General features: G+C 46.1%; 1 protein-coding gene across 1 annotated transcript in view; it reads right to left on the reverse strand.

Moving 5' to 3' along the window:
• Positions 1 to 546: 546 nt before the first annotated feature.
• The window catches only part of LOC311223358 (uncharacterized protein), a gene marked incomplete at both ends in the record, with an annotated part of 96,252 nt that continues 75,745 nt past the window's right edge, over positions 547 to 21,053 (reverse strand). Inside the window, 8 exons of the mRNA XM_084308148.1 lie at positions 547 to 646; positions 731 to 784; positions 4,957 to 5,057; positions 6,981 to 7,034; positions 8,056 to 8,100; positions 8,204 to 8,257; positions 17,776 to 17,829; positions 20,847 to 20,954. Of these exons, the coding sequence (XP_084164274.1) occupies positions 547 to 646; positions 731 to 784; positions 4,957 to 5,057; positions 6,981 to 7,034; positions 8,056 to 8,100; positions 8,204 to 8,257; positions 17,776 to 17,829; positions 20,847 to 20,954 (570 nt within the window). The remainder of the gene's footprint in view (positions 647 to 730; positions 785 to 4,956; positions 5,058 to 6,980; positions 7,035 to 8,055; positions 8,101 to 8,203; positions 8,258 to 17,775; positions 17,830 to 20,846; positions 20,955 to 21,053) is intronic.

Below are 21,053 nucleotides of genomic sequence, written 5' to 3' on the forward strand. Positions count from 1 at the left end.
ATTTGTATATTATGCATATTTTATATTGATTGATAATCCACTTAATGTTCACATTATATATACCAGGGTAGACTAAAACTCAGTATGGAGTATTGCATATTGTACAGAGTACACTTAGTTAGCTATATACAGTATATTTACACATGGGGTTGATTTAGGATAGAATCTGTATATGATACCAGGGCTGTACATATATGCATTGTGTTATTATTATCGATCGAGTATACATTATGTATTATGATGACCAGACCGTATTTTATCTCGTTTATTATTTTACCTTTTATTCTTATATTTCTTTTATTCTCATGTATTTCTATTGTAATTTCTATTACCCTGTCTATACCCCCCCCTGTGCCGCTATTAGGATCAATAGGATTAATAAAGGAACACCTTATCTTATCTTAACAGCATAGACTTATTTTTTTAATTCCTCCATACCTTTTTCAACAAATTCTTTATTTTTTAGGTAAAATAGAAGGACGAGCAGACTTTTCATAATTGATATCTTTGCTTTCGGGATACCCATTGTGATCCATACCTCTTTTCCTAGGGACCCGGCTTGGCCACTCCCCCCTGGGGGACCTGCAGGGCCACGCTCACCCCGTTCCCCCTGACCCCCCTGGACCCCCACAGCACCAGCTGGACCCTGGAGGAGAGAACAGCCACAAACTCAGAAACATGTGGGAATATTTGGTTAGACGTTTCACGAGCGGACATCTCAGGTTCTTACTCCGTCTCCTTCGGGGCCGGCATCGCCTTTATCACCGTCGAGTCCCTGAAGACCCTGAAAGTGTTAGGACATCCACATCAGATAGCTGTTCTGTAGCATCGGGTCTGTCTAATGTTATACTGTAGCATCGGGTCTGTCTAATGTTATACTGTAGCATCGGGTCTGTCTAATGTTATACTGTAGCATCGGGTCTGTCTAATGTTATACTGTAGCATCGGGTCTGTCTAATGTTATACTGTAGCATCGGGTCTGTCTAATGTTATACTGTAGCATCGGGTCTGTCTAATGTTATACTGTAGCATCGGGTCTGTCTAATGTTATACTGTAGCATCAGGTCTGTCTAATGTTATACTGTAGCATCGGGTCTGTCTAATGTTATACTGTAGCATCGGGTCTGTCTAATGTTATACTGTAGCATCGGGTCTGTCTAATGTTATACTGTAGCATCGGGTCTGTCTAATGTTATACTGTTATGTAGCATCGGGTCTGTCTAATGTTATACTGTAGCATCGGGTCTGTCTAATGTTATACTGTAGCATCGGGTCTGTCTAATGTTATACTGTTATGTAGCATCGGGTCTGTCTAATGTTATACTGTTATGTAGCATCGGGTCTGTCTAATGTTATACTGTTATGTAGCATCGGGTCTGTCTAATGTTATACTGTTATGTAGCATCGGGTCTGTCTAATGTTATACTGTTATGTAGCATCGGGTCTGTCTAATGTTATACTGCAGAACAATATACAATATATCTTACTGTTCCACCTGGAAGCCCTTTCGGACCGGGAATTCCAGTCATCCCCTAGAAGATGAGTAGAAAGAAAGAAAGAAAGAAAGAAAGAAAGAAAGAAAGAAAGAAAGAAAGAAAGAAAGAAAGAAAGAAAGAAAGAAAGAAAGAAAGAAAGAAAGAAAGAAAGAAAGAGAGTGAGGAGAGTTGCTGAAGGATGAACATGCTTCCTTCATCACAACAATGCACAGATGGAGACCGTCTACCACAGATATGTATTATGTTTGACATGTACATAATGTGAGTATGCTTGTTGTTTACAAGACGACCTTCTCTCACTTTATTTGGACTCTAAGGGAGGCATGACCTCATCCAAAATAGGGAAACTCAGATAAAAATCATATTGTGTTTTTTTATTTTTTTAAAGGTGTTTTACATTTGTGTTGCTCGGGGCTTTTCCAGAGCCAGTGGTTTGAACAGCTGCTGGCAGCTCCGTAGAATATGGGTGAGAAGTCAAAACTCAAAACTCGCCACATGGAGATTTTTATTTTTATTTTTTTTAACCTTCTCTTTCTCCTATTTTTCTCTGATTTTCTCCCCGTCCCAATTTAGTCGTTGTGCCAATTCCCCCCCTCCCCTACCTGGTTGTTGTACGCATGTTCTCCTACGAGTCGGTACAAGGGTGTCCTGATGTCGAACGCACGCTTCCTCCGAGACGTGCGCCGTCAAGCCAGTGACGCTCTTTCCACTCGGCAGCGAGGACTCTCATTGGTGGAGTGTAACGCGTGGGAGGGCACGCTATCTCCACCAAGTCCTGCCCCGCTGAGCAAGCGCCGAGACCTGACCTGTAGGTGTCGCTGTCCACAACGCCAGATTCCCACCCACCAGCTTCCCACCCCCTAACACTGCCAATTGTATTAGTATGAACGACCAGCCAAGCTGGTGGCAACGCCGAGAGCTGGGCTCGAACCCAGCCACATGGAGATTTTAACATCTAGTTCCAGTCTTTATTAATTATTAATTATTACCGCACAGCTGAATTCGAACAACAAAGCTGTCAAGGGGACTTTTTGTTTGAATTACCCAAATATGGGGGAAAAGCTGCTTAAAAATGGGTACACATCAAGGGCGTCAAATTAGGCTGTACAGTTGGGTGATCAATTCCGCAATATCAAAATTGACGATTTAGCGATGTGCTTCCACAGCGATGTGTGATCCATATTTGAAATCTGCTTGGTCACGATGACAACTGAAGACAACAGAGGCATGAGATCAATCCACAACCCACTCACTGTAGCTCCCTCCATGCCAAGCAATCCTTTTTCTCCCACAGGTCCCGTTTCACCCTAAACACAAGCAAGGAGAGGAATATAGCACTACAGCCGTGATGAACCTATCAAAGGCGATTGATGAAAAAGTAATTTTCCGAGATTTGGCACAAAGAAAAAAGAACGTACGTTGTCCCCTTTCAGACCAAGTGGACCATGACTTCCTGGATGTCCCTGTGAAGAATAAAAAAGTGAGATGTAAAAAAAAAAAAAAAAAAAAAACCTGCCTGTAGAACTCAAACCATATGCAGGTGCGAAGCGTGTCTGTCCTGAATTTGCAGATCAGATTCAGATTCAGATTCCTGTATTGTCACTTATTTCAGTACTTTACAGCAAGAAGAGTGAAAATCTATTTATTGTGGTCCCTCGACTAGCTTCCAATAATAAAAAAAAATACAATACTTTTAACATAGAATAAAATAAGATGACTAAAATAAAGATTACTATATACAGTTCTAAAAAGTGTGCAGTGCAGATCAGGATGTAGATATTATACTATGAAATTGAATAGCAAAATGGCTATGGAGCTCTTAGCTTCCAACAACTTTAGTATTTCCAAATGACAATATAATGGCAATAACGATCCATACAATTATTGTACAGGTAATCATCAAGTTGTGATGGCGTGTCATTCAGCCACATGGTCCCTCCTGTTTAATACGGGCCCATGTTTTATTAGTCAGAGAGACGAGGACCTCCAGCTCTTCAGTAACAGGACCTCAGGGATGGGCTACTGTCTACTGTCCAGTAGGGATAGGTACCGAACCGAACCCAATGAAGGGTACTGACCGAATAACGTCGGTACTACCGAGTACCGATTCACGTGAGATCCGCCGGTGCCACATTTAGGTACTGTACTTATTATTTTATAATATATATATATATATATATATATATAAAAAAAAAAAAAAGTGTCCGATGACGTCAACATTTAGTTTACAGGCAAAACGAAACCTATGAAGTGTGCCGCACGTTCACACGCGAAATATATATACGCTTACCTAGGATTTGACTTGATTCAACAACAAAGCAGTCGGGGCAATGGCAAGCGGAAAATGGTCGCAAGTTTTGTTACACTTTACAAAGCTAGATGCAGACAACGCTCGCTGCAATATTATATACAGTATATATTAACAAATTGTTCTAAATAAATAATAATAACAAATTATTTGAAGTTTGGATTTTTTTCTTTTTTACAACTGAGGTAGGTAGATTACATTTTTAGAGACTAAAGTACAGAAAAAAGGTACCGTTGGGTACCGGTATCGATTCACAGGTAGAGGTACCGGTATCGGTTACAATGTGAACGGTACCCATCCCTACTGTCCAGTGCTGTGACCAGTAACCACATCGACCACAACAAACACTGAACCGACAAGAGCCTCACTCAGACCTACAGACACACTGAGAATGAGCAAGAGGAACTAGTAGAAAATAACCTCCTGTAGTTTTGAGATTGATTGATTGATTGAAAACTTTATTAACACAGATTGCAGAATGGGTACAATACAGTACGGGCTCACTACACACAATTGTTAAGGGGATGCAGACCAGAGAAAGACTTTCGTCTCATTTACATCAGGGTCCCCCATTTTCAATTCATCGTAACATTTATGACATACAGATATACAAATATACAGTACTGTTTAAGAGACAGAGATTCTAAAAGAGAGTATATACATTTGAGGGGGAAGGAACTGTACATTGGAGGGGGTTGGGTGGGAGGGGGGGGGGGTTGTATATTTACAGGGGCCAGTTTCAAATTGCAGCCTCCCGTAGGTGCTCTTTGAGAGCGGTTTTGAAGGTGGGTAGGGAATAGAATTAACTTTTTCTTTACGGCTGTGGGTAGGGCGTTCCACATTGATGTGAAAGAGGCCAGGCTTGAGAGATTTCCTAAACAACAGCATTGTCTCAGCCTGTATTATATTACTTTGTATGGCCATAAACGACCACTCAATTCAAAGCGTGTGTTCTGTGTGATCCCTTTTCCTTTTTTTTTCTTCTTTTTTTTTACCTGGGGCCCTCTAGATCCAGGTGAGCCTCTCTCTCCCGCTAATCCTGGGGGTCCCTATTGGAGACACAATAAAAAGGTGAATGTCCAGGTCTCCTTGTTGGCTCCATTGATGTGTGTGTGTTGCTATTAGCACAGATAGGTCTAGAGAGAGACCTACTGGAGGGCCTTTTCGACCACGTTGATCAGATGGACCAGGATCTCCCTGTGAAGACCAAAGGAAAACACGGTTAAAAGGTTCACTCTGTTTAAGAAGTCGATCTGATGTGTCACAAACTGGGAGTCAAATGTTCAGTTCATTAACCCTTTCACTACCACACTACAGAAGGTTAACCCTTTACTATCACACTACACAAAACCGTATGTAGTGTGATAGTAAAGGGTTAACCTTCTGTAGTGTGGTAGTGAAAGGGTTTACCATTTGGTAGTGCCGTAGTGAAAGGGTTGAAAAAATTACATTCTAATATTCAAGGCAGAATTTGTAGCATTTGTTAGCAATGCTAGTGGAAGTCAATTGGACCATTAGCATGTCTCTGGGGGGGGGGGGTGCCTTTGAGGCGCTAGGGGCAGAGTGGCTAGCTGTGAGTGAATTACTGTCTGATTGAATGACTGAATGTTAGTGACATTGCCGGCCCATGAGTTTATGTTATTATTATATATTGTTAAAGATGTTGTCAAATGTTTTGAAAGTTGTTTGGATGACGGCACATTTTATTTTCCAGATAGATTTAGCTAATAGAACCCATTGACTTCCACTAGCATCTAACTATTAGGAAGGAATCTCTGTCTGCGTGCGTGCATGCGTGTCTGTCCTTTGCATTTCTTGAGAACCGTTCATCCGATCGCCTTCGCTCTCGGCAGGTGTATTGCTGAGGACTCGGGAGAGTGCAGTGTTGAAGTTGGTGCCATTTGGCCAGATGGTGGCGCTATAACAACAAACTGTACGTTTACGTTTGGTGGGTGTATTGCTGAGGAGTGCAAAGTCGATTGGATGCGTGGTTCTCGAAAATGCTCCAAGAAGCGATACTGCGGTTCTCCACAACGCTGCAAGCAACCCTTCCGTGGGGCCAAGCAATCGGCCCGCTCCGAACAGGCACGCGTTCCAAACAGCCACGCCTTGAATGGCCACGCCCTGAACAGGCACTGCACTAGTTGCACAATTTCCACTTCCAATATCTCAAAAAAACAAATAATTGATGCAGCTGCTGTTTAGATAGATTGAAATAACTCCCAGGTTGTGATAAATGAGATTTTATAAAAAAAATTAGAAGGACTGTTCCTTTAAACACACGAGTGATCACATGAAATGCAGATGATTACTTGGTACTGATTGATATCTGCAATGAACTTGTGAGAAGCTTATACTGGATGTGCACATTCTCTCTGTTGCCTGACTCGGGCAGTTTATTATTGTGCCGCATGCCGTGTTGCTCTCATTTTGTCTGGGCGCCCCCCCCCCCCCCCCCCCCTCCCCTCCCCAAGCCCAAACAGTAGTTTCAGCCACGGCGTTTCTCCAGTTATTTTTAAACATCTTTGGTAACTTGTAGAAGACGACAGAAAGGCAGCGAGAACAAAAGGTAACACAAATTCAGTCGTCGTCACATGATGTTCTCAAATCAATGAGTAATGGTGTCATAATAATCATAATATCAATATCAATCAAAATAATGGTGATTATGATTTTTGTCACACTCGAGCAGCCCTATACCATACTATTATGTTATGATACGATACGGTATGATACGATCGGTACTATATGGTATGACATATGATACGATACGATGTGATATGATACGATCGGTACGATATGATACGGTACAATACGATATGATCAGTATGATACGATATGATACGATACAATAATACAATATGATACAATACTATCGGTAAGATACGATACGATCTGTACGGTACAATACAATATGATATGATACAATATGATATGATACGATCTGTATGGTACGATACAATATGATATGATACAATATGATATGATACGATACAATATGATATGATATGATACAATATATGATACAATATGATATGATCTGTATGGTATGATACAATATGATATGATACGATACAATATATGATACAATATGATATGATATATGATACGATCTGTACGGTAGGATACAATATGATATGATATGATACAATTGGTACGATATGGTAAGAACTCACCTCAGAGCCATTAACCCCTTGTGCTCCTACCATACCAGTGGCACCCTGAGCGCCCTGTAAAGTCACACGGAAAATATCTTCATGACGAGAGACACTTTAGGACCCTGAACAAGGCTTGTCGACTAAAACACGTCTGTGTTCACCGCACCAATCAAGAGGATCATCCACCCATCTGTTGTTAGCTGAACAGAGTAGCTCAATGTTTCTGTCCCATATCATTCTGAACCATAAATCACTACATACATACACTGTACTGCACGCTCATTCTGCCATATCTAAATTGTGGAGGTTTGGGGTAATACCTACAAGAGCACCCTACAGGCAATAAGCACCATGCAAAAAAGAGCAATCAGAATTGTAAATAATGTAGGATATTATGAACACACCAATGGACATTTTCTTTTATCACAGACATTGGAATTTTGGGATTTTGTGGAATTCAAAACTGCACAAATGGTGTTTAAAGCAAGTCATAATCTACTACCAGGCAACATCCAAAAGGTTTTCATAGATAGAGAAGGGGGATATAACTTCAGAGGGAGATTTAACTTAAAACAGCCGACTGTACACCACCACTATGAAGAGCATGTGCATATCTGTCTGTGGGGTGAAGTTGTGGAATAGTCTGCCAGAGGAATTAAAAGAAAGTAAAAATACTGCTAATTTCAAAAGGAAGTACAAACATCTTATTCTTGAGAAGTATGCCGTGGATGGTTAACCATGTGTTTCGAAACAAAATTGATTAGATCAATTGTTAATAATGTTGATTGATTTTGATTTTGATTGTTAATTATTATTATTTATTAAAAAAGATCAGCGATACATTTAAGATGATGCACTGGGTCAGGGCATTTACAAGCCTGTAGCTTCAGCCCTAACCTTTTCGGCCAACTTGTAATTTGATTTGTGTGTTGTTGTTGTTTTTTTTGTACATGCTAAATGGCTCGAAATAAACTTCATTCATTCATTCATTCATTCATTCATTCATATTATCTACAGACAGACATTATTTAGCAGGCATTAAACAGTTTTTGACAAGGAGTGAGGAGGAGAGGGACATGCTAACTATACTCACCACTGAACCCGTGGGCCCCGTCAAGCCGTCATACCCATCATCTCCCTGGGCGACACATTTAGAGAGAGGTCAGAGGTCAGACAGGAACACCGAGAGGCGATCAAACAGACTACGGTTAAAACACAGTCACAGGGCTGAGGCTTCTCACCTGAGACCCCAACAGCCCAGGAAGCCCCTGCACCCCTCTCTTGCCAAGTGGACCCTGAGAGAACAGAGATATAGTTATTACGAGAGTAATAAAGAGTAGTATGAGTTTTTTTCTTTCTTCTAAAATCAGAATATCTGCAGATATTTTGTGTCTAAATACCTTAAAACTTAATAAACACCTGTCCCAAATAAATGCAGGGTGTTTTATGCGTTTTGACAAATAAAAGCAGGTCTCAATTAGAAGCCTGGCCTACATTAACCCTTTCACTACCACACTACAGACGGTTAGCCCTTTCACTACCACACTACAGACGGTTAGCCCTTTCACTACCACACTACAGACGGTTAGCCCTTTCACTACCACCCTACAGAAGGTTAACCCTTTCACTACCACACTACAGAAGGTTAACCTTTCACTACCACACTACAGACGGTTAGCCCTTTCACTACCACACTACAGAAGGTTAGCCCTTTCACTACCACACTACAGAAGGTTAACCTTTCACTACCACACTACAGAAGGTTAACCTTTCACTACCACACTACAGACGGTTAACCCTTTCACTACCACACTACAGAAGGTTAACCCTTTCACTACCACACTACAGACTGTTAACCCTTTCAATACCACCCTACAGAAGGTTAACCCTTTCACTACCACACTACAGACTGTTAACCTTTCACTACCACACTACAGAAGGTTAACCTTTCACTACCACACTACAGAAGGTTAACCCTTTCACTACCACACTACAGAAGGTTAACCTTTCACTACCACACTACAAAGGGTTAACCTTTCACTACCTCACTACAGAAGGTTAACCTTTCACTACCACACTACAGAAGGTTAACCCTTTCACTACCACACTACAGAAGGTTAACCTTTCACTACCTCACTACAGAAGGTTAACCTTTCACTACCACACTACAGAAGGTTAACCCTTTCACTATCACACTACAGAAGGTTAACCTTTCACTACCACACTACAGAAGGTTAACCCTTTCACTACCACACTACAGCAGGTTAACCCTTTCACTACCACACTACAGAAGGTTAACCTTTCACTACCACACTACAGACGGTTAGCCCTTTCACTACCACACTACAGAAGGTTAACCTTTCACTACCACACTACAGACGGTTAACCTTTCACTACCACACTACAGACGGTTAGCCCTTTCACTACCACACTACAGATGGTTAACCCTTTCACTACCACACTACAGAAGGTTAACCCTTTCACTACCACACTACAGACTGTTAACCCTTTCAATACCACCCTACAGAAGGTTAACCCTTTCACTACCACACTACAGACTGTTAACCTTTCACTACCACACTACAGAAGGTTAACCTTTCACTACCACACTACAGAAGGTTAACCTTTCACTACCACACTACAGAAGGTTAACCTTTCACTACCACACTACAGAAGGTTAACCTTTCACTACCCCACTACAGAAGGTTAACCTTTCACTACCACACTACAGAAGGTTAACCCTTTCACTATCACACTACAGAAGGTTAACCTTTCACTACCACACTACAGAAGGTTAACCTTTCACTACCACACTACAGAAGGTTAACCTTTCACTACCACACTACAGAAGGTTAACCTTCTGTAGTGTGGCTGTGAAAGGGTTAACCCTCTGTCACGTGGCAGTGAAAAGGGTTAACCTTCTGTATTGTCGCAGTGAAAGGGTTAACCCTTTGGTAGTATGGTAGTGAAAGGGTTAAGTGTTTATCTGGTCACCATGACGCTGAAAAGCACGTTATGACGCTTCACCTCCTGACCCACCACTATGTCACCGACATCTTTATTTAATCACATTTTCAAGCAGGTTACCATCCATCTTGGTATCCAAGCCGATAGAATTACTGATCAGTCATCCTCTCCTACTATAGGCACCTCTGGGGATCTGGTGTAGTGGTACTAGTCCATAGGATTAGTAGATGAATACCCAGTACTTTATTTGTTTTGTTTTGATGTGCCTGTACATGTCATACAAGTAATATGCATACTGGTTTAAATAAACAATTGGATATTTTCCCCATCTTTGATGAGCAATATTTTTTTGCAAAATGAATTAAGACGACTGCCCCCATATATACGTAGATGCATGTCCTCTTGAATATATGTTCTTACTGGAGGGCCGGCAGGTCCCGTTTCTCCTGGCTCCCCTTCAGAACCCTGGAAAACAAACAAAACACATCTTCAGGGTTCTGGAGTCAGCCCCGACTACGACTCCCTCCCTTGGAGTCGAGTACAATCGACTCCTTGACTCTGAACACTGATGCATTACATAAAGGGCTTCCACTCGTCTTGAGCGTTTGATCCTTTGGACGCAATTATTTTTGCCAGGTCAGCCATGGATCGGACTTGAAATAAAAGATTTGTGGGAATCAAGCAATTCGATTCGGGCTACATGTAAACTCTAACTCGACTTTTTATACTTTTAGGGAGTCTGTTTGGGGTTGAATCCGATTGCCTGTTATTAGGAATCATCATATTCCACTTGAATCATTTATTCAGTTATCTTATGTGAAATGTAATTACACATCAAGTGTGAAATGTTGGAACACATGGCAACACTGGGTGATTCAAACAGGCTGGGCTGAGGTTGAAAGCCACCCCTCTTCCAACCACTAGAGGGCAGTGTAGTCAAACCTTTTAAACAGTATAACTCGAGACAGAGCGGCACAGTGCCTCTCTTTAACAGTACTTCTCTCATGATGAGAGGAAGAGGTTTTTATGTTCTTAAAAATAAATGTGGACATGCAAATATCCATACAGACCTTGACTCCGGTTCTCCCCCTGTCTCCACATGGCCCGACATCACCAGCATCACCCTGCAGGTTGAACAGGAACATGTTGAATACTCTGTAGCGATCCGCTCGGCTAAGGAACTAAGGATGCCTCTATGTTTTTTCCCCCCCATTTCAACCTTTATTTAAAATCGTAAGCTTCTGAGGTTTCCCTCATTTACAGAAACGACGATTGTACAAATGTAAACAGTACATAATAAAAGCAATATTCACAGAAAATTAAACACAACAGAGTAAAAATAAATTTTATTTTTAAATAATTAACTAAAACAGTTACAGGTAGTCACACAATGGTCTGAAATCCTACGTATAAACAGACCAAGGGAAGGGAGAACCTCCACATTTCAGAGAGAGTTGGAGGACATTCCATGAGTTCGAGGCATCAAAGGAAAAGGCTGACTTCCCTCGATCAGAACAAACTTGAGGAACCCTAAGAACCATCCAGTCATTCGATCGAGTTGAATAGGCTCCAATATTCCCATGTTCTTTGGAGTGGTTAAATAGTTACTGTTGTTACGTTCTGGACACCGACCTCGGTCGGTGACCACCCACATTCCTGGCATATGTCACTGGGCTTGTCACCTGTAATTTCCCTGTCAATTAGTGCTGTCACTTAGGGGTGGTTCCTGATTGGCTGTCACGGGGGTGTGTGTGGAATGTTGGTATTTGGTCTCTATTTAACATACCTCTCTTCTGCTTGTCCATTGTCAGGTCTTCACTAATTGCGTTCGGGGATAACGCGGACGGTTCTACTGTGGACCTCCAATAAGCTCCCATTTACCTTATCTTACACTTGTGCTTTTAGCACTTGTTCTCTCTTAGAATTTACTCTGTGTTCTTACTATTAAAGTCGAACCTGTTCAAGAGTAAACACTCTCTGTCTCTGTGATTGCCTTCAACCATTGGAATTCACCTACCTGCATTGTGACAGAAGACCTGACCATCAGAATTCCATGGAGGCCATCATGGAGATGCTCCGGACGCAGGGAGCAGCCCAGACACGGATGGAGGAACATCAGCAGCTGGTCAGCGCCGAGTTAATCCGACTCAATGGGGTCGTCGGATCATCCCAAGCGGTGGCGCAGTCGGCGTTGGCCACAGCTCGACAAGCCCAAGAAGGAGTGGCTGGTGTGCAGTCGGCGGCGGGGGAAGCAGCACTCCACGCAGAGGAAAGTCGGGGGGGGTTCGGGGTCCAGGAGCGGTCCCGCGAACCACATCTGCAGGCGCCCGCTCGCTATGACGGATCACCGGATGGTTGTCGGGAATTCATCACCCAGTGTCTACTCGTTTTCCGGCTGCAACCACGATCATTTCCATCGGAGACAGCGCAGGTAGCGTATATTATCACACTGCTCACTGGCGAAGCTCTCTCCTGGGCTACGGCGGAATTAGAGGCAGGGGCGATAATCTGCGACAGTCTGGACGCCTTTACCCGGGAATTGAGAAGAGTATTCGATACTTCCCGGGTACTCTCGATCTTCGAGGCTGGTGGTCGTCTTCTCGACTGCCGGCAGGGCCTCCGCACAGTCGCAGCTTATGCTATCAAATTTCGGATCTTGGCTCGGGAGACAGCTTGGGCGGAGAACGTCTGCGTGGTTCTGTTCGTCAGGGGACTCTCAGCGCGGATGCGAGATGCTCTCTCCGCGCGTGAGATCCCCGAGCAGCTGGAAGTGCTGATCAACACCACCATCAAGATGGATAATCGGCACCGGGAGAGGGAGAAGGAGCATGTCAACAACACCCAGCCCCAGGTATGTTTTCCTTCTTCTCCTGGTGTTGATAATTCCATGCATTACACGAGTGGGCCACTGGGTGATGAATCCATGCAGCTTGGAGCGCTGTCGCTCTCGGACGACGAGAGGCAGCGCTTCATCAAAGAGCGACGCTGCTTCCGGTGCGGCCGCACCGGTCACCGCTTCGGCAGCTGTCGGGTCCAGGCTGTATCGGCTCGGCGCCAATCGGGGATGGAAGGTGCGCCGTCGGGCCTCGAGAGGGCGCCAGCAGGTGGGCTCATTCCTGCCAAGACCACGGATTCTCGCAAATTTTTTGAGGTGGCGATCAACTGTGGGGGTGACATTAGGGGAACTAAGGCTCTCATTGACTCAGGGGCGGCGGGCAATTTTATTCACGTGGGACTGGTGAAGGAGTGGGGAACCCCGGTGGAGGACTTAGGGGTTCCCTTACCAGTCTATGCCCTGGACGGTCGGCCCCTGGGCAGTGGGAGCGTCACCCAGCGCACAGTCCCCTTACACATCCGGGTGGAGGGTGGGGAGTGGGAATGGGTTACTTTTTTTGTCATCTTTTCCCCCTATTCTGTCATGGTGTTGGGTCATCCCTGGTTGTCGTCATGTGTTCGTGTCATTAATTGGAGCACGGGCGAACTCTCAACGGCGGCCGACGTCAAGTCGATCGTCAGCGGGAGTTTGCCCAAACCCTTGTCTCCCCCCCCCTCTTCTCTTTTGTCTCCTCCCTCTTTCTCCAGGATGGTGGGGAGCGTGGCAGATTCTGATCTACCCTCTAATCCCGATTTAATAGGGGTGCCTGAGATCTATTGGGACCTGGCGGACGTTTTTAGCAAAACGCGTGCTAAAGCACTTCCGCCTCATAGATCATACGACTGTCCCATTAATCTTCTACCCGGTACCTCCCCGCCTCGCGGGCGAATGTTCTCTCTCTCACGCCCCGAAACCTTGGCCATGAACACCTACATAGAGGAGGCATTGCTTGCGGGGCACATACGCCCTTCCACTTCCCCTGCCGGCGCTGGCTTCTTTTTTGTTGATAAAAAGGATGGGGATCAGCGCCCATGCATTGATTATAGGGGATTGAATGACGTTTCCATCAAGAACCGATATCCTTTACCCCTCATGGACACGGCCTTTGAGTGCTTACAGGGGGCACAGGTCTTTTCTAAACTTGACTTACGTAATGCATACAACCTGGTCAGGATTAGAGAGGGAGACGAGTGGAAGACTGCATTTAACACACCCAATGGGCACTATGAGTATTTGGTCATGCCCTTTGGTTTGGCTAATGCTCCGGCAGTCTTCCAAGCCCTGGTTAACGACGTGCTGCGAGACTTGATTGGGGTGTCGGTGTTTGTCTACTTAGATGATATCCTGATTTTTTCTCGCGATATGGTGCAACACCAAATGCACGTTCGGGAGGTGCTAGACCGTCTCCTCAAGCATCAACTATTCGTTAAGGCTGAGAAGTGTGTGTTTCACACGGACACCGTGTCCTTCCTGGGCTTTGTGTTGACGAAGGGCGATCTGCGCATGGATCCAGCCAAGGTGAGTGCAGTTTTGGACTGGCCACGGCCTTCGTCGTTCAAGGGGTTACAACGGTTTTTGGGCTTTGCAAATTTTTACAGGCGCTTTATTCGCAATTTTAGCGCCTTAGCCAATCCCTTAACAGCTCTCACTAAGGCCTCTCTCCCTGGCTTTGAATGGTCGCCTAGGGCTGAGTCGGCCTTCTGCGATCTTAAACGTCGTTTTACATCCGCTCCTGTATTGATCCGCCATGACGCGGAGGTTCCGTTCATTGTGGAGGTGGATGCCTCTGACGTCGCGGTGGGGGGGGTGCTCTCTCAGAGATGCTTAAAGGATGGGAAAGTGCACCCGTGTGCTTTTTTTTCTCGCCGTCTGTCACCAGCCGAGCGTAATTACGACGTGGGTAATCGGGAGTTATTGGCGATCAAATTGGCACTGGAGGAGTGGAGACATTGGTTGGAGGGGGCGGCACATCCTTTCATTATTTGGACTGACCATAAGAACTTGGCTTACATCCAAGGGGCTAAACGCCTTAACGCTCGCCAGGCCAGGTGGACGTTGTTCTTCACACGATTTCGATATACCATCTCCTATAGACCCGGCTCCAAGAATATCAAACCTGACGCGTTGTCACGCCAGTTTGATCTTCCTGGGCGGGAGGAGCAGCCCCATCCCATTATTCCACCGGCCTTGATTTTGGCACCCGTGTCTTGGGGCATAGAGAAGGTGGTAAGGTCGGCGCTAACGCGGGAGCCCGATCCTGGTGGGGGTCCTCCGGGACGGTCGTATGTTCCCAAGGTGGCGCGCTCACGCTTGCTACAGTGGGCACATGCGTCATCCCTCACCAGCCACCCAGGGGCAACCAGGACCCTGGAATTTATCCGTAGGAGGTTCTGGTGGCCGACAGTGGAGGGGGATACGCGTTCCTTTGTGGCGGCCTGTCCGGTGTGCGCACGTAGTAAGACCTCTCGACGGGCACCGGCGGGTCTCCTCCGACCACTTCCTATTCCTAAACGACCCTGGTCACACATATCTCTGGACTTTATTTCTGGTCTTCCCCTTTCGGACGGGTTCACCACCATTTTGGTGGTGGTGGATCGGTTCTCTAAGGCGGCTCACTTTGTCCCTCTCCCCAAGCTTCCTTCGGCCCGGGAGACTGCTGATTTAATTATACAGCATGTCTTTCGGGTCCACGGGCTGCCAGTAGATATCGTGTCGGACCGGGGTTCTCAGTTCGCCTCCAGGTTCTGGAAGGCGTTTGCCGCCGGCCTCGGCGCCTCTGTCAGTCTGTCGTCTGGGTTCCATCCACAGTCGAACGGGCAGACGGAGAGGGTCAACCAGGATTTGGAGGGGGTCTTGAGGTGTTACGTTGCTGGTAGTCCGGCAACGTGGAGTAGGAGGTTGGCTTGGGCTGAGTACGCGCATAATACCCTTCTCTCCTCTTCTACCGGTATGTCTCCCTTTCAGTGCCAGTATGGTTTTCAACCTCCTCTGTTTCCCGAGCAGGAGCAGGAGGCGGAGGTGCCCTCGGCCCAGGCACATGTGGCTCGCTGTCGCAGGACGTGGAAACAGGTTCGGAAGGCGCTACAGAAGGTTTCGGTTAGTACCCAACGGCAGGCTAACCGTAAGCGTCGTCCGGCTCCAGTTTACCGTCCAGGGCAGCGGGTTTGGCTTTCCACCCGGGATCTCCCTCTCCGGGTGGAATCCAAGAAGCTGGCTCCTCGCTTTATAGGACCATTTAAAGTGATTCATCGGGTTAATCCAGTGGCTTACAAGCTACGACTTCCGAGCTCTATGAGGGTTCATCCGACGTTTCATGTGTCCCTGTTGAAGCCATTCCTCTCATCGCCCTTGGCCCCGCCACTGCCTGTGGTTCCTCCGCCCCGGTTTATTGGCGGTCAACCCATTTACACGGTGCGGAGGATACTGGGTTGTAGGCGGAGGGGTAGGGGGTTTCAGTTCTTGGTGGATTGGGAGGGGTACGGGATAGAAGAGCGTTCTTGGGTGCCTCAAAGGGATATTTTAGATCCCAGCCTGATCGTTGATTTCCGGCGGCTGAATCCCGAGGCTCCTAGGTGAACGTCTGGTGCCGTTCGTCGGGGGAGGGTACTGTTACGTTCTGGACACCGACCTCGGTCGGTGACCACCCACATTCCTGGCATATGTCACTGGGCTTGTCACCTGTCATTTCCCTGTCAATTAGTGCTGTCACTTAGGGGTGGTTCCTGATTGGCTGTCACGGGGGTGTGTGTGGAATGTTGGTATTTGGTCTCTATTTAACATACCTCTCTTCTTCTTGTCCATTGTCAGGTCTTCACTAATTGCGTTCGGGGATAACGCGGACGGTTCTACTGTGGACCTCCAATAAGCTCCCATTTACCTTATCTTACACTTTGGTGGTGTTGTTACACTTTTAGCACTTGTTCTCTCTTAGAATTTACTCTGTGTTCTTACTATTAAAGTCGAACCTGTTCAAGAGTAAACACTCTCTGTCTCTGTGATTGCCTTCAACCATTGGAATTCACCTACCTGCATTGTGACAACTGTATGTGATTGATGTAATTCCAAATATCATATGCCATTTGGTGGAGCGCTATTATCCAAAACATCTTACAGTAAGTGCAAAGGCCTACACAATACACATTATTTTCTTTTTTTGTTAGCTTGGGTGGCCCCAGTGGGAATTGAACCCCAAACCCTGTCCGTTTTAACCCCTGTGCTCTACCCATTGTACGACAGGACCATGCCCGAATATCAATACAATCGTTGTTTTTTATTCTAGTTGGCAACTGTGGTCTACCCAAGCTGGCCGTCTCTGACAGCCTTTTCCTGTTAGCTATTGCATAGCCATCCTGATGCTGTTGCCACCTCAAAGAGGATAGCAGATTTGCACATTTGCATGCTTACCAACTGTTTCGCCTGTTTTATACAGTAGCAACACTACTATCACGACATCTAAGAAGGGAGATCCCCCCTTGAACGGCCCTTCTAAGGTTTCTCTCCTCCACATTGCCTGTGGTGCATTTTTTCCTATTGCTAGGTTTTAGTGAGTTCGTCCTTACCTTCGCGTGGGGTATGTCTGGGAGTGTTGCACTTATTTTAGATTTTTTTTTTTCATGGTGTTTTTGTTTTGTTCTTGATTCATTGTGATGTTTCTTCTTGACTTGTTTAAAGAAGACGTGTCCGGCCCATGAACGTGTCCGGCCCATGAACGTGTCCGGCCCATGAACGTGTCCGGCCCATGAACGTGTCCGGCCCATGAACGTGTCCGGCCCATTAACGTGTCCGGCCCATTAACGTGTGTTGTCGGCCCTTACAAATACATTCGATTTGATTTGGAGAAAAATCATAAATCATGACATGATTTTTTTTTAAATCTTCCCATAAAACATGCCTCCAAACCACCTTTAACTGGAGAAGTCTAAGTAATAATTAAAAGGTGGATTTGAATGGCCTTTTAATTGAATGGCTCACCTCGTCACCCGTTTCCCCCGGTGGGGAGGACTCTCCCTTAAAACCTCTGGGACCCTGGAGGAGAAAACAATACCATCAGATCCACTGGTGAAGAAACACTGTTCAAAAGACCAAGTGTCTGTACCTACAGGTGTCTGTGTGTCTGTACCTACAGGTGTCTGTACCTACTGGTGTCTGTACCTACAGGTGTCTGTGTGTCTGTACCTACAGGTGTCTGTACCTACAGGTGTCTGTGTGTCTGTACCTACAGGTGTCTGTACCTACTGGTGTCTGTACCTACAGGTGTCTGTGTGTCTGTACCTACAGGTGTCTGTACCTACAGGTGTCTGTGTGTCTGTACCTACAGGTGTCTGTACCTACAGGTGTCTGTACCTACTGGTGTCTGTACCTACAGGTGTCTGTGTGTCTGTACCTACAGGTGTCTGTACCTACAGGTGTCTGTGTGTCTGTACCTACAGGTGTCTGTACCTACAGGTGTCTGTACCTACTGGTGTCTGTGTGTCTGTACCTACAGGCAGGGGCGTAGCTGGGGGGGGGGTAGCTTAGGATGATTCCAAGGGCCCAGCACTGGGGGGGGGGGGGGCAATTTTTTTTTTTTTTTACTAGACATCACTCAGGTGTATTATTGATGCCCTCATTGATACTATGTTTGTTTCTGAAGTGTGTGTGTGTGTGTGTGTGTGTGTGTGTGTGTGTGTGTGTGTGTGTGTGTGTGTGTGTGTGTGTGTGTGTGTGTGTGTGTGTGTGAGATATATAGAGAGAGAGGGGGGGCTTTGGTAGACTATTGCATTGGTCCATTCATTGAAGATGAACGCAATGCGACATCCTTTACTAGGCTCACCCACCAACAGTGCAGGTGCTGAACTGCTGATCCGAATGTATAGGTAAAAACCATATTATGCGTTTTCATCAATAAAAAAATGGCAAAAAAAAATTCGCGCGCTCGCATTCACTGGGGGCCTACAAATACATTCTTTCATGGGGCCCAGAATCTGGAGCTACACCCCTGCCTACAGGTGTCTGTACCTACAGGTGTCTGTACCTACAGGTGTCTGTGTGTCTGTGCCTACAGGTGTCTGTACCTACAGGTGTCTGTGTGTCTGTACCTACAGGTGTCTGTACCTACAGGTGTCTGTGTGTCTGTACCTACAGGTGTCTGTACCTACAGGTGTCTGTGTGTCTGTACCTACAGGTGTCTGTACCTACAGGTGTCTGTGTGTCTGTACCTACAGGTGTCTGTACCTACAGGTGTCTGTACCTACAGGTGTCTGTGTGTCCGTACCTACAGGTGTCTGTACCTACAGGTGTCTGTACCTACAGGTGTCTGTACCTACAGGTTACTGGTGTCTGTACCTACAGGTGTCTGTACCTACAGGTGTCTGTACCTACTGGTGTCTGTACCTACTGGTGTCTGTGTGTCTGTACCTACAGGTGTCTGTACCTACAGGTGTCTGTACCTACTGGTGTCTGTGTGTCTGTACCTACAGGTGTCTGTGTGTCTGTACCTACAGGTGTCTGTACCTACAGGTGTCTGTGTGTCTGTACCTACAGGTGTCTGTACCTACTGGTGTCTGTACCTACTGGTGTCTGTGTGTCTGTACCTACAGGTGTCTGTACCTACAGGTGTCTGTACCTACTGGTGTCTGTGTGTCTGTACCTACAGGTGTCTGTGTGTCTGTACCTACAGGTGTCTGTACCTACAGGTGTCTGTGTGTCTGTACCTACAGGTGTCTGTACCTACAGGTGTCTGTGTGTCTGTACCTACAGGTGTCTGTACCTACAGGTGTCTGTACCTACAGGTGTCTGTACCTACAGGTGTCTGTGTGTCTGTACCTACAGGTGTCTGTACCTACAGGTGTCTGTGTGTCTGTACCTACTGGTGTCTGTACCTACAGGTGTCTGTACCTACAGGTGTCTGTGTGTCTGTACCTACAGGTGTCTGTACCTACAGGTGTCTGTACCTACTGGTGTCTGTACCTACAGGTGTCTGTGTGTCTGTACCTACAGGTGTCTGTACCTACTGGTGTCTGTACCTACAGGTGTCTGTACCTACAGGTGTCTGTACCTACAGGTGTCTGTACCTACAGGTGTCTGTGTGTCTGTACCTACAGGTGTCTGTACCTACAGGTGTCTGTACCTACAGGTGTCTGTACCTACAGGTGTCTGTGTGTCTGTACCTACAGGTGTCTGTACCTACAGGTGTCTGTGTGTCTGTACCTACTGGTGTCTGTACCTACAGGTGTCTGTGTGTCTGTACCTACAGGTGTCTGTACCTACAGGTGTCTGTGTGTCTGTACCTACAGGTGTCTGTAGATACAGGTGTCTGTACCTACAGGTGTCTGTACCTACAGGTGTCTGTGTGTCTGTACCTACAGGTGTCTGTGTGTCTGTACCTACAGGTGTCTGTGTGTCTGTACCTACAGGTGTCTGTGCCTACTGGTGTCTGTACCTACAGGTGTCTGTACCTACAGGCGTCTGTGTGTCTGTGCCTACAGGTGTCTGTACCTACAGGTGTCTGTGTGTCTGTACCTACAGGTGTCTGTACCTACAGGTGTCTGTGTGTCTGTACCTACAGGTGTCTGTACCTACAGGTGTCTGTACCTACAGGTGTCTGTACATACAGGTGTCTGTGCCTACAGGTGTCTGTACTGGTGTCTGTACTGCTGTCTGTCTGGTGTCTGTACTGCTGTCTGTACTGCTGTCTGTCTGGTGTCAGTACTGGTGTCTGTACTGGTGTCAGTACTGGTGTCTGTACTGGTGTCTGTGTGTCTGTACTGGTGTCTGTGTGTCTGTACTGGTGTCTGTACTGGTGTCTGTACTGGTGTCTGTGTGTCTGTACTGGTGTCTGTACTGGTGTCTGTGTGTCTGTACTGGTGTCTGTACTGGTGTCTGTGTGTCTGTACTGGTGTCTGTACTGGTGTCTGTGTGTCTGTACTGGTGTCTGTGTGTCTGTACTGGTGTCTGTGTGTCTGTACTGGTGTCTGTGTGTCTGTACTGGTGTCTGTGTGTCTGTACTGGTGTCTGTACTGCTGTCTGTGTGTCTGTACCCGTGTCTGTGTGTCTGTACCCACCAGAAGGCCAGGTATCCCTGGAGGTCCGCGCTGCTCATCCACACCATGGCTGCCATCTTTACCACAGTTCCCTGCCCGGCCTGGGACGCCCTTCGGCCCGTGGGAACCCTGGCGAGCGCACAGGATCACACAAGATCACACAGGATCACACAAGATCACACAGGATCACACAAGATCACACAGGATCACACATGATCACACAGGATC

The sequence above is a fragment of the Notolepis coatsorum genome (genome assembly GCF_963971535.1).
Source record: "Notolepis coatsorum genome assembly, chromosome: 2".
NCBI classification, from domain to species: Eukaryota; Metazoa; Chordata; class Actinopteri; order Aulopiformes; family Paralepididae; genus Notolepis; species Notolepis coatsorum.